Source organism: Rhopilema esculentum, chromosome 7 (genome assembly GCF_057945365.1).
Source record: "Rhopilema esculentum isolate cy_ngs chromosome 7, ASM5794536v1, whole genome shotgun sequence".
Classification (NCBI taxonomy): Eukaryota; Metazoa; Cnidaria; class Scyphozoa; order Rhizostomeae; family Rhizostomatidae; genus Rhopilema; species Rhopilema esculentum.
In genome coordinates this window covers 10,216,156-10,230,025 of record NC_142821.1, presented here as the reverse complement: position 1 = coordinate 10,230,025, position 13,870 = coordinate 10,216,156, and the positions used below count along the sequence as shown (strand labels likewise).

The 13,870-nt window shown below is 34.9% G+C and overlaps 1 protein-coding gene across 1 annotated transcript in view; it reads left to right on the top strand.

Annotated features, from left to right (window-relative positions):
- The window catches only part of LOC135683614 (trafficking protein particle complex subunit 11), a 34,547-nt gene that overhangs the window by 2,337 nt on the left and 18,340 nt on the right, over positions 1-13,870 (top strand). Inside the window, exons 3-20 of the mRNA XM_065198921.2 lie at positions 1,107-1,177; positions 1,507-1,621; positions 2,501-2,573; positions 2,832-2,858; positions 3,671-3,744; positions 4,264-4,360; positions 6,066-6,199; positions 6,826-6,886; positions 7,515-7,595; positions 7,981-8,068; positions 8,930-9,009; positions 9,603-9,681; positions 9,794-9,848; positions 10,588-10,668; positions 11,341-11,405; positions 11,837-11,898; positions 12,668-12,791; positions 13,253-13,325. Coding sequence (XP_065054993.2) covers positions 1,107-1,177; positions 1,507-1,621; positions 2,501-2,573; positions 2,832-2,858; positions 3,671-3,744; positions 4,264-4,360; positions 6,066-6,199; positions 6,826-6,886; positions 7,515-7,595; positions 7,981-8,068; positions 8,930-9,009; positions 9,603-9,681; positions 9,794-9,848; positions 10,588-10,668; positions 11,341-11,405; positions 11,837-11,898; positions 12,668-12,791; positions 13,253-13,325 — 1,440 coding nt within the window. The remainder of the gene's footprint in view (positions 1-1,106; positions 1,178-1,506; positions 1,622-2,500; positions 2,574-2,831; positions 2,859-3,670; positions 3,745-4,263; positions 4,361-6,065; positions 6,200-6,825; positions 6,887-7,514; positions 7,596-7,980; positions 8,069-8,929; positions 9,010-9,602; positions 9,682-9,793; positions 9,849-10,587; positions 10,669-11,340; positions 11,406-11,836; positions 11,899-12,667; positions 12,792-13,252; positions 13,326-13,870) is intronic.

The following is a 13,870-nucleotide window of genomic DNA, read 5'->3' as shown; positions in this document are numbered from 1 at the left end:
CTGATTATACTATGTTTGTCCATTCTTTTGTTCGAAATAACCAAAGCAAGAAGAAAACATGGTCAAAGCTATGCATCAGGGTAGATGGGATTTTTATTGTAATTCTGCATTCCTATTGGATATTGGGCATGGTAAATATTTAGATTTTTTCGCTAATTGCAATAGCAGGCTTTTATCCCTGCATAGACCACTTAAGGATATGTTTTTATGTTATAGATTTAATTTGAGGTTTTACCAAATAGATTCTGTTGTAGTTCAAGGTTTCCCATAGATGTAGAGAAAGGTTAATAAACATTAAACCTGAAGATGATAACATAATGATAATCACCATTGTATCTCCTATGCTTATTTCCTCTGATTGTTTACAAAACAACACTTTTGAAGCATCCATACATTTAATCTGTACAGTTATTAATATCCTTTGGAAAAGTTAAGGATCATCAGAGTTACATATAAATATTAAATCCTAATGGTTTGGCACAGTGCGTCTAAGAAAAGAATTTTGTTTATAAATGAAGATAACATGTTCCAAGACTGATACCTTACCATCTAAATTGTTGTTTTTAGCCATATATCTTCAAAAACTTTCTCACACACATAAGGCAGACTTGGGTGGCAGGGGGGCATTAGGGGTGGGAGTGGCATTGGGCTTGTGCCCGAAAAAGTATGGGGTATGATATAGTTAAAAGCAGCAGGTATTTTGTCATACTTGCATAGTGAATTCAATCACTAAGTTCAATCAAAGATCAAGTAGCAGCAGTTATTGAAAAAGGCATATATTCTTATTGATGTAAGACCTGCAGCTGTACTCTTTTCTACTCTCCACTCTTGGCAGCTTAATTCAGTTTCAGTTGTCCTTAATTATTGAGCATCCTCCCCCCCCCCCCACCAAAAAAACCTATGTCTATGCTGGTCCAAAAAAGTAAACAAAGAGGATAGCCAAAGCGCTTATTTCACATGCCATATCATCAGTTGTCTTATACTCTCAATACATAGCAAGTTTACTTTGAAAAAGTGCTATTTAATTTCACAGTTGAGTTGAGAAACAAAGCATAATGATCTATTTTGCTAAATTCGTGCTTGTTTTACTTACACTTCTTTTCTAGGTCAAGTTTGCAAGGACGGAATACAAGATTGGCTGTTGTACTTATTCAGAGAAATATCCCATTGCCACCAGGTATTAGCATTTGATACCTTTAACACATAGAATGTTACATATATAAAAGACATGACAATCTTTAATAGGCTTCCAGCAGTAGTATTCTTCTTTATCATAAATATTTTTGCATTTAAATGATACAGTAATTTTTTAGTGTTTGCTTTCAAGTTATTTATTTTATAAATCCCAAACATATTTTAAACAACTAAAATATTAGTTGTTTTGAAATATCTGATATTTGCTATAAAGTAAAATCGAGATTTTTGTTTTTTCCTTTACTTGCACATTTTGTAATATTTTTTGCGTTTCCATCGTTGGATTTTAAATTCCTTTTGTTTTTTTCCAAGGGGAGGATCCGCAGGCCATTGAAAGAGCAGAGTCACTATGCACCTCTTGTGAGCTTTCTGCCAAATCTTTGTTCGTACTACCATTTAGTGATCATCTCCATGGCTATGTTACAAGGTAAGAAACCCCCATTTTAAAACTGCAATGTAATTTAATAACAGGGATCAGGAAATATTGATGTATACTGAGAGAAAATGTGAGCTAGAAACGTGACCAAGCTAGGTCTCGAACCCGCGACCACCAACTCTGTACCTCGTTTGCAGGACTCAAATTTGCACCGTCCAGTTTCTCTTGTTGCAATTTGAGTCCTGCCCTGGTCGTTATACTCGCTCACATTTTCTCGCAGTATATTTTCCAAATTCTGTTCTCCTGTCACTCAAATCTTTATGTCTTTGTCGTTTATGTGACAACTCTAGCGAGTTATTGTTTGGTTTTGAATAAACTACAAAATAGTGAGTTATCTAGTTATTCAACTTGTCCAGTTATCAAAGTATCCACAGGCAAAGGTGCTTTCAATTTTTCCATTTGTCCAGATCGCTACATTTGCTATCAGAAGTTTTTCTACTTCTAAGCGCTTGACTGACTGGGAATTTTAGAATCTGCATTTAAGGGGATGGATATTTTGCTGGAAGGATTAAAATGGATGTGAAGGAAGAATGGTCGTGAAAGGAAATATAGTCTGCACCTTTCTTCATTTTTCCTGGTCTTTTTCAAGCTACAATCCATGCCAAAACCTAGAGAACCGCATGAAAGATCTCTTTCTACCCCTCTAGATAACCAAACTCTTAACACCCCATCCCCCAAAGCAATGCTGGTTAGCAAATTTTGATTTGCATTCGATTGCACCAGAACTTTGCACATCAAAAACCATAACCTTCAAGCATTGACTTAAAAATATTCAACATTCTTTGAGGGGGCCAAGGGGTGCTGCGTTTAAATGTTTAGGGAAGGTTTAAGCATTGTAGTAAGATCTGACGCCACTCAATTTAATTCCAGACTTGAAAACGCATTCTACGAAATATCACAAAATTATTACACGAATGAAATACGAAGAGTAAAGGCACACCGGGTATGTACCTTCAATCCTCATTGTTCACACAGCATCATTAGATTAAATGGTTAGCGGTTAGTGGCACGAGTATAAGTGTAATTTTTAGAAGCTGTGTTCTATGTTTCTAATTAATGCGATCACACGAATTTTATATCCCCGTGCTATGTCAGATCTCAAAGACTCATCTTTAGATGTTGAGCTAATGCATGCCAATGGTCGTTTTAAATCATTAGATACTTGTTGTTTTAACTGTTAAACATTTCCCTTTTCTTTTAGGAATACTTGAATAAATCTCAACATCAGGTAATGTTTATTCAAATTCAATCTGTTTATCTTTCTATAATAGTTGCAATTATAAGTGAACTTGGATTTGAAATTTTAAAGTTAGAACAAATAGCCCTCTGTTAAGATTGCACTAGTGAAATTTTTGCTAAATTTTGCTTAATTCTATAAAATATTGATTGCAACTTTTCGTGATACACCCCATTACCGTACCTTATTGAACTGTTGGCCCCGACAGGTGCCTTCTCTAATAGAGTTCTAACGTGATGACATCGCAAAAATATTTTTTTTTAAATTTTTGAATTTGGATCCCATAACCTGAAAAAGCATCATTGAATTCCTCTAAAAGTTTAAAATCAGTCAATTGTGTTACGAAATGGCAGAAATATGGCCACACATGTATTGGCTCTTTCCCCATCAAACATCGGTATTTTGGTCTCTGTTCATAACTTTAATAATAACAGTGATTCGTTAGCAAACTCCAAATCCTTCATTGGCCACATCTCAACCGATTTTAGACATATTTGACCAATTTTGCATACATTAAAGTATTTCATGGTGATCTTTTATGCTAAGTGGTTTGAATTAAAAAATTCTAAAAATAGGTTTTTGGTGACGTCACATTTTAGAACGCTATAGCCATTTCTATTGTGTTATGATTCTATACGGAACTCGTATTTACTGTTTTGTCGCGAAGAATCCTATTTTTAAAATGTTTACTGCGTTGGGTATATCGTTTTTAACATTAAGAATTATCATACACCAGTCCCCAGTAACCATAATTTTTAGAACATAATTGTTTTAAAGAGTATTCTAATTCTTTTTCTACACAGCTGTTGTATGTTCGGCATCAATTTAAAATTGCTATGTTTTCGGAGCAAAAACAAGATGTACACACAGCTTTAAAGTAAGTGGTCATTTTAGAAGCTGAAATTAGACTTTATCAACATGTCTGCTTGTAGTTTGTCTTTATCTTGTCTTGTTTGTGGCTGTCCTTTTGAAATATCGAAGTTTTTTTCTCAATTTGCTTAGAAGACAACTTATTTGTCAAATGGGCTTATAGGTCAAAAATTTAGCAGTGTCTGGAAATTAATCAAGCCTCTTGTTAGTTTTCTGTGGTTTATCGTGTGATTTTGTTTCTTCCTTTGAAGATCTAATTGTTTTTGCTAAAGACTCGCTGTTCCTTAAATTGTTTAACGTTGTTGTATATTCTTTGATGACTTTCGTCCGAATTGGTTATAACACGACCTGCAGGGAAGTATAGAAATAAAGAGGTCATTATGGCTTTAAGGCGATTAACGTTGTGAAATTATCATTAAAAACACATAAAAATCATTTGGTTTGTTCAGGTTCTAAAAAGTTTACCTATCTTTAATGACATTAAAGAAAGCTCATTTTGAAAAAAGGCCAAATATTTTCTCTCTAGACACTACAAGCAGGCCTACAACCACTTGCTTGAAATCAAGTTGACAGATGTGAATAACCTGGAAGTTAAGACTGTGGCAGGTTTTATAAATTACAAGGTAAATCAATTATGTAACCATGGTATTTTGTTGCATTAGCTGCACATTGATGAAAAAGACATGTTTCAGTGTAGATGTCGTAGCCTTTATTTATGAAAAAAAATTGTCCATACCTACCTAGAGCCCACCCAAATTTATTTAAGAGAGTTTTCTACTTAGGTTTTGAATGAGATAAGAATTTTTTGGAGAACCAAAATAGCTTTGATGTACTCATCTGGTATTTTTCTGCTTTTGTTTCCATAAAATAACCCTCTTCGCATCGTTGGTAAGCCGAGTTTAATGAGCCTTCTGCGACAATCTTACAGCATCTGATAGAAAGGGTTCCGTCGTGCACTAAGGCTGTTCGGTTTGTCCAGGGTCAAGTCTGGTTTTCAGCTAGAAATGAACAAAGCCTAACAAATAGATATCGTCCTCAATTTATGTTCATTAGGATTTCTTAATAAAAATTCATCACCACGCTCTTTTCAAAGCCAACAGATTTTTAACTTCAAATTCAAAAAAATTTATTGGGATTTCGCGAAAGGAAAAGCCAAATATCATAATTATCTTAGCTTCTAAAAGCGCTACTAACCGTTTTTCGATAATCTAAGAAAAATTTGAGTGGACCTTGCAACTTTAAACTCCTTGTCTGCTACGTCACAGACTTCTTTTTTTCAATCGCCTTCGTACTGCAAAGCAACCTCCATACGAGCTTGGTTATTTCTGACGTCATCCAGAGCGTATTCAGATGCCTTGATATTGACCGTGACGACAATATTTATCTGCGCACAAGCAGAGTTTCATCGACGGAGATGTATTTTTCAGTGATAATTGTTTACAAGATCGAAATAGCTCCTGTGCAATATCAGAATTCTACGTGCAAGTGCAAGTCTCTTCGTGTTTCTAACGGACAGTTTGTGATAGTCAGCAGGGGACAAATGTTTGGATTGCAATATCAAACAGGGCTGGTAGGTTACTGTGCATACATGCACGAAGCAAAAAAATAGGCCAGAAAAATCCAAAAAACGCCAAAGACGTTCTCCATCTAATATCCAAAAAGCCAAATTATGTCAGCTCATATTTCAAAGCGCTAATATGCCAAGTTAATGTCATAAAGGTTTCGGAAAATAGCAAAATTTTGTATATATCACCGCAATTGGTGATTTCTACATTCGCCATTTAAAATGTTCCTATCAGATCGGATTTCTATCTGCAAATTTTTTTTTTGATCTGGTTATTTTTAACTTCTAAATTGCTGGCTATATTATAATGCTAGTTTATAGCTTGAAATGTTAGTATTTTACAGTTTTTACATTGGATCTGATGATTACAGTTTTTTTCCTCTGATGAAGCCCCGTTTGCCGGGGCGAAATATTAGCCTTTACTGATTTACGTGTATTTATTGTTGTGTATTCTCGGCGTATTGCGGTGTTTCTTATTCGCTACATTTTTATCGACTTTTCGCCGCAAGAACTCCTTGGAGCCCGTCGAGCAGCCTGCTACAGTGGCCTTTTCTTCATTCACACATTTACATTAAATGCCTGCTTAAATCCACTGTAAGATTCTTGTGTCTGACAACAGGCAATTTACCAAAACTTAGTTCATGCAACACCCTAGTACTAATTAAGCCTTTATCTTCGACATGGTGTTACATCGTAATCTTAGTATAATCTTTTCCCATTTTCACCATGTCATTCAAGATATATCATTAAAATTTCTTTTATAGATTTGTAGGCTTAACTTTAAAGTTAGTGCACCCTTGGATGCTATATCTCAACTGAGAAAGCACATCGACTGCTTCAAAACCAAAGTTGGTATAGCAGATTTGGCATTTGAGCATTTGGCATGGATGGGAAAGCAGTGAGTTGATTCTTGTAATTGTTTCTACCATATATGATTTGTATGGTTATTTCTTAAAATGAAGATCGTCATGAAATTTTACTATATTGGATTTTGGTGTAGGATTTATTATAAAAACCACGATGGAGACAGTTTGATTATTTTGGATACGAAGGATTTTTCAATTTTCAGTCACAGATGCTGGAAGTACATTTTCTTGAAGTTGCACGTAAGGAAGATTCGTGTTAGCCGATTTTTTTAGAGTCTTTGATGCCATTATAGACAGAGCTGTACTATTGTTTGTGTGTAAGGCAAAATGGTTCTAAGCTACCGGTTGTCAATAGTTGGCTAATCATCAAGCGTAAAACACCGAGTTGCAACTTAGAGCCTTCCTGTTCTTCTCGCAAAAGCACGACCGAGACCTTATACGACCTTACACGAAACCACTTCGAAAAAGATCTGTAGCCATTTGAGTTCACTTGGGCATTTTGTTTACACGAAACCTGTCAGGACCACAGTTCTGAAATTTTGTCAGTCCAAGCATGATAATAACCTTCCTATAATGAATCTCACGATTGGAGTTACTGCAGGGCAGTGTAACTGCTCTTTATTTCAGTTTTCATTTTTTCTAAAACTGCTTTTCTTAGGTTCAGTCTTTTCGGCGATCTTTTTCAAGAAGCTGTCAAAGATGGTCTGCAGGCGATACAGGTACCTAAACCTTTTCTTGTGATTTCGTAATGATAGGCTCGTTACAAACGTAAGTGAAATTATTGATATACCTCTTTTATGTCCATTGGCTTGAACTAATTTTCTTGAAATTCAAAGAGAAATCTATCGTTGGCCTGTTTGTAGAAGATTTTCAGGACTCAATTCACGATCCACATCGATTACAACCTTCTCAGTTTGTTTCTAAAAGGATTTAACTTAAAAGACTCTATTTTCGTTTTTTATTGTTATAGTAAGTTGAAGTAACAGAGATTTTCTTCATATAACTGTAACTTTATGCAATTGATATTTCAAAATTGCATCTGTTTCTCATTATTTGACCTGGTCCGTAACATTTTCGTTTGCGATTATCTTATAAACGCTGCTGCTATCCGAGCTCCATGTATTGCTGTTTGACTCATCAAGTTGTCACCCCAACGGAATGAAACAGATTCTGGTTAATAATGATAATTCATAGACTTACTACAGGAGCCTCTGTTTGGCTACTGCCTCACTTGACGGACGCTACAAAAGTTGTTTGTCTAGGTATTTCTTAAGACATCTATAAATCACAATTTCGTTTGCAACCAACCCTATGTTTTGTTTTATTCCTATCTCAATATTCCTTTAGACACAGCATCCTGGATTTTATTATCAACAAGCAGCTGTTTATTCTGTTGCAAGAAGAAAAGAATGCAGTCGAATTTGTAAGGTAAAAATACTGTTTAAAACTTTTACATTGATTTGGTATAAACTACACGCAATTTCAACATCACAATGAAGGTGTCTTTCACAGTCTTTCTTTAGTAATCTACCCCTGCGCTATTTATTTTCTGAATTGTTAAGAATTAAGACCGTGAATGCCCGGTTTTACAGACATAAGATATCATTTCGATGATTTTCGAATCATAATTTTGCTCTATCTATTTACAGTAAGGTGTTTTATACAACCATTTTTAAAATGTTGTTAAACGTGTGCAACGATTTCATAAGTACAATATACAACAAAATGATGTAACTACATAACCCTTTTGCATTCTTCTCCATTTTTTTTTCGTAAATTGCTACTGGCATTCTTCATCTGTCCTTTTTTTCAGTATTCGCAACCTATTACACCCGATCCTCTTGAAAAAGCCGACTACCTCGAATATTTTGGTCAGCGGCCGTGGAGGCAAGGCTGCCAAGGTAATAAAAAGGAATACTCGAAATTAGTTTTCAGACTTTCTTCTTTTAATCTATATAATGAAATTCTATGTGAAAGTACGAGGATGGCTCAGTGGCTAGGGCCGCAGAATACAGAAACAAGGGATTGGGGTTCGAGTCCCTGACATGACCAAACTTTCTCCAAGGGGGAGAGAAGACCCCAGTCCTCTTCAGTTCCAGGCGTAGGAGTCACGGGGTGTGCTCACATCAAAAGTAAAAGTCAGGAAACTGTTCGATAAGCAAAGCTTCTCAGACACCCTTTTACACTGTCCTGTGCATGTTTGCAAACTACACTTACACTAATTTGCAAACTCCCGCGGCTCGCCCTCCGTTTATACTAGAGCTATGGAACCGAGATGATTTCACTCTTGGAACCGAGCTATCTTGAACAGATTTGTCCCTGCTTTGAAAGCGAAAGAATTTTGTACCGTCACGGTTCTGTTTTTGAACAGGACCAGAGTTTTAGTATCTCAGTGTCCAAAAAATGCCTTCGGATGCTAGGTAGAAGCAAATGTAAATTGTGTGTAAGTTAATCAAGTCAAGAAAGTAAATATTGTCAATGAATTGTTTACGCTTCCTGAAAACAAAATCTGTAAAATGAACCTGGAAGTAAATCAAATGAAAAAAACGATAATCGGCAAATATATAGAGTTAACAAATATATCTGTGCGTCTTTCCGTATGGAAAACCTTTTCAAAAATCTGCAACTGCAAAGGCTATTACGTATATTTATTTTTTGTAGCAAATCTTTAATGCTACTACTAGGATATCAATATTATATTATATCATATGTTGTTGTTGACATGAAAATCATTAGACTAAAGCGATGATTGTTACATCCAGCAAACGAGCCCCCAGATTCGGCCATGGAGCAAGCTGGAATAATGTCATTGCAAGCTCAAGAATTAACAGTCGATCATTCAGTGAGTGTAAATCTTTCTTTTTATACGTGTCTGCAAAAGCTACCTAAAAATTCTATTTTATCATTTGTGTAAAAAACAAGGGCAAATTCCAAACCTATAGATTTATTTACCTGTTCAAGTCAAACTTTAAACGAGATTTATGTACTGTAGACAAATCAACTATGACCAAATGGGATTGTGATATTTGGAGAGCAATCTCATTTTCATCCACATATCTTGTTATTTTTTTTTCACCCTAATATTCGATATTCATGTTTTTTCTGATTCATTCAATGTTTTTCCCTAAATGCTCTTCCGTTCAGTTAGATTGTAATTCGTCTTGAATTTACTTAAAAATGTTCTTTGAAAATTTCATGTTTATAGGACCCAGTGCTTATCGAACCTCCCCCCTCTAGTTTGCCTTTTAAACAAACGATAATCCAAACTGTCTTTTCTGATAGTCCAAAGAATTTCTATTTTTCCATCCAAAATGCAACACAAGTTGCTTCAAAATCTGTTTTTGATCCGCCTTGGTGATGCTTGTAAAAGAGGTCCTCTTTGGTACCGTAATATAGAACGAGACAATACTTAAACCAGTTTTTATTTCTTGACAGGGAATAATCACACCTCTTCTCAGCAGTGCCGTTGCACAGTTCAGAGAATACAAATCAGTCAGACTAACGTTGTCTTTGAGTACGTATAATCCAGTTTGTTTTGTATTGCGTAGAATGGAAGATTGAGGTCTATCTTTTTGCTTATTTTATTGATACGGGTTTATTGATGAAATATGCCAACTTTTTCGCAGGGGTCCAGATGGGGGAAGAATATTACCTGTCGAAAGATTACACAAAAGCCTTGACGTAAGTTAGTCTACATTCCCCCTGTTTTGTCAAAAATGTACCTGATCGGTGAAATGCATGTTATCTGGAAAGTGTCCTTAATACAATTTCCATATTTGTAAACAATAATTTTTGTTGCAGCTATAATTAGCCAGAAGACTCGTATTTTTTAAAGATTTGTTCTATTCTGATTGTTTTAGTGAAGACTGTTTTGTGAATGCATTAAATTGCAGTTAGTTACAAGATTCACAAGACATATACAAACTGTTTGGTTTTGTATCTTGAGCATTTATCATAGTCCATGTAAACGTATTGCTTAAAGCAAATAGTGGATGATGTTATTTTTATCGTGAAAGCATATGTATCTATTTAAGCAAGATTTTAGAAGGGATTCAATTTCAAGCATCGTTTTTAGGTATTCCTTTTAGGCATTTAGCCGGAGCTGTTTCATAAAGGATTACTTTATTGAAGAAAACATTTTTCTTCTCCTTCTTTTCTTATTTATAATTTTTATGATTTTTTGATGATATGTTTAGTAACTTTAATTATATGTGACATCATTGAATATATGCTCCATCTGAAGAAATTATCAAGTAGTGAGATGTGCATCTGGGAAAAAAACAGATGAACTTGGTTTATTGTCGTACTTCTTTATATTTTTCTATCTGCTGTGAAAGGTTATGATACTAAATTTTCACTGTTGACGTCATCTAGACCCATGTATTCCAAACCCCCTGATGACTTTTTATTTTATCTCAAGGCTTCTGAGTCGTGTAACTATGTATTACCGAAGTGAAAGATGGTGGGCTTTGCTGACATTCATTTTGGTCACAGGCTTCAGGTATGGCTTTTTGATAGAAATTTGGAGCAGAATTTTCTTCAAATTGAGGGTAGAAGTAAAATGTTTATAGGAGAAGAAGACTCATAAAAAATGCAACAAGTACCATTTAGTGTATAGTAGACTCAAGTTACATAAAATATTGCTTGAAAAGCTGTGATAGTAAGCGAAGTGTGGCTGTAAATGGAGCTAAGTTGAATAGTTTTGCATATTTGGGCCTAAAATTTACGTGACTGTAATAGGTGATTTTAAGCGCAGTGACTCTAATAAGCAAAGTTGATTGCACTTCTTTGCTGCAAATATTGTAAGCATGTTTTCTTCATACTTCTTCATATCAACAACATCTTTCTCAAAATTTTTGCAAATGTAGTTAAGTGCACACTTTCAAAAAGCAGCGGATTGTTCAAACAGTTGTAAGTGACATTTTTCACGATTGCATATTATTTTATCAGGTTGCCGAAATATCAGCTCTTTCAAATTCCAAAAACTCCTTTGTTCACAATTTCGTTGTAATTGTTTGAAAAGCTTTGCAGTTTCTTGTTATGTTTGTTTTGTGCAACCACCCCACCTCCGCCTCTCTTGAAAATGACGTCAACACGTTCGGTTTTTGATAGGGCAATTTAATGTGCTGTATCAGTTAGAAATGCTGTGAATATTTTAAATTTAATTTTCCAGATGTGCATTCGCCATTGGGAATGTTCAAGACTACGTCACATTTGCTTTGGAACTTTGTAGTGAGCGTATCTTTGATCAATGCCTTTAAATGCGTTAATTTTTTTACATACTTACATTTTGATATTGAAGAATTTCCTGAAGGGTTTTGTGTAGAAACATCAAATTAAGCTAGAACCATGCATATTTGTGAGTTTATTTTATGTTTGACATGGTATTCAAATTACATTTGAAATCAGAAATTTTAGAAGTCAGAAGTTTTAGTTCCTTTAAACACACATTAACCAAATTACCCCTCACCAATAACTTCCTCCATAACGTTGGCTTGTCGATAAAAGAGAAGAAAATGAAATATCTTGAAGTACCGTAGAATAGTGTCTCTGTTTACTTCCAGTCGTGATACGTTTTCTGTATTGCCTCAGTTGGCCGTCCTTGCGTTTCATTTTTAACAACGTTTGACAACAAAAAAACTTAAAAATGTACCTTAACAAGCATTTAGATGCTGAGATCGAAAGTGACGAGAAGAAACGAATAATGAAGAATTTGCTTAAAGTTGTGGAGGTAAGTAAATTTCTCTTTTCAACTTTGTAGCTGTTTCTTTTCAAGTAATCGGAATGTTGATTTATGTTCACTATTTCGTCAACTGTTTTACTTGCTTATCGGTGAAATGCCTGATCTCTCTCATCAACTTAATCATATTGTAAACAACATCTTTTGTTGTTTTATAGATTGTAAAAATAACGTCCTTAATTAATAGTTAAGTTACCCTATTTCGATAAAGCCATTTTAACAATTCATTATACGCAAGTCTTATTTTTCATAACGTTAGGGGAAATTGAACTGAGTTAGCACATGTGTCCGAACCGGCGATGAAAGAGCGTCATTTGCACATGCGCATTAGGGTGAAGGCTCACAGAATAAAACAATGCTCACGAAAACAAGCAAATTTGTCGAAACATAATTTTCCCACAAAAGCATGTTTTAATCGTAAATTTAGCAAAACCTTAGGGCATTGCCCCCACACTTCCGCAGTTTCTCCCACTGCAAGATACACCTGAACTTTCTTCGTCTTCGAATTTTCCCGCATCTGTTTTGTCATTGGTTTTGACTGCGCACGTGCATCAAATGAAAAACATTTTAAAGCCAACGTACCTTCGAACAAATGGTGGCTCGTCTCCCCAACAAATTTGTTCATAACTTGAAAAGAAGGTGATCTAACTAGCTTCCATTTTTGATGTTTCCTATAAATAGCACATATGCAATTTTATAGCTTTTAAGCCAGCTTAGTATATTACGAAAGAGGATTATTTTCTCGTTCTTCCCCTTCCAGGGCACGTATCCTGACCCGGAGTTAAATGATGAAAAGGTGAGCACAGAAGACATCAGTGGATGGAATGAAGCTATTGCTAGTGACAATTTGATAACAGTGCAGATGGAAACTCTCGCCAGCTTCAGTATGTTATCAGTGTAAAATTTAGTCGATTTTCGTAGCCGTTCTTTTTTGGTGCATTCTAATATCAATGGCTCCTATATTTCGCAGTCTTCTTTCTACCTTCTCCCTGACACATCCTTCTTTTCAAGCTGGGCACTAAAAGTTCTGTATTCCTACTACACTTTTGAAGCCTGTGCGTATTTGGTGACAATATTTGATGCACTGTACGCATACAACTCCATCTACTCTCACTCCCACTCACAGCATACGAATGGCCATCTTCCTTTTTCATTTCAAGCTTTGACAATATTCCCAAGCAATATTTGATCTGTACCATTTGAGAGTATAATTTTGTTTGGGAATAACGTTGCCTATTTTATCTTATTTTTATGCTATTGTAACACATGCATTTTTGGAAGTAAGTTTGTTATATAATTTTTATCCATTATTGTTATCTTAATTGAAACTATGTTCCTTAAACAGTTGAATGTCGATCTGCCTTTGACCAAGACGTATTTCATGCTGATGAGCAAGTGACTCTCAAGATTTATTTACGGTAGGTAAAACTTTATTAGTACCATTAAACCTTTTTTAAAAGTAGCTCTTAGTACCGGATAAAGGACTACGAAGGTACTAAGTTATTGCAATTGCTGTAAATTTTTCATTTTTTTATATAATATCTTTTTACGTTAATCAGGACACACATTGATAACAGCTGTAACGTTGAAGTGTTAATCCTGTTTAAAGATTCGTGTTATTATTATTATTATTATTATTTATTATATATTATGAGGCATGAAAGAAGAGCAATCTTGGACAGAATTGTATTGTTTTGGCCGGGATGTATTGACCCTGCTGTCACAAAATGAATTAATAGGGCCTGGCAAACGAATTTCATATTGTTGAGATATTTTAGTGCATTAATAAGTGTGAAGAATCTTTCTTGAAGACTGAATAGTGTCTCTCAAGCATCACTTTTGAAGCCCCAACTGTTTAATGCTCATGTTAAAATTCTTTGCGTTAGTCTTGACTTATATCCAATTTCTGATTATATAGATTGATCAAAAATGCCTTTTATGATCGTGTCTGAGTAGTTCCTTG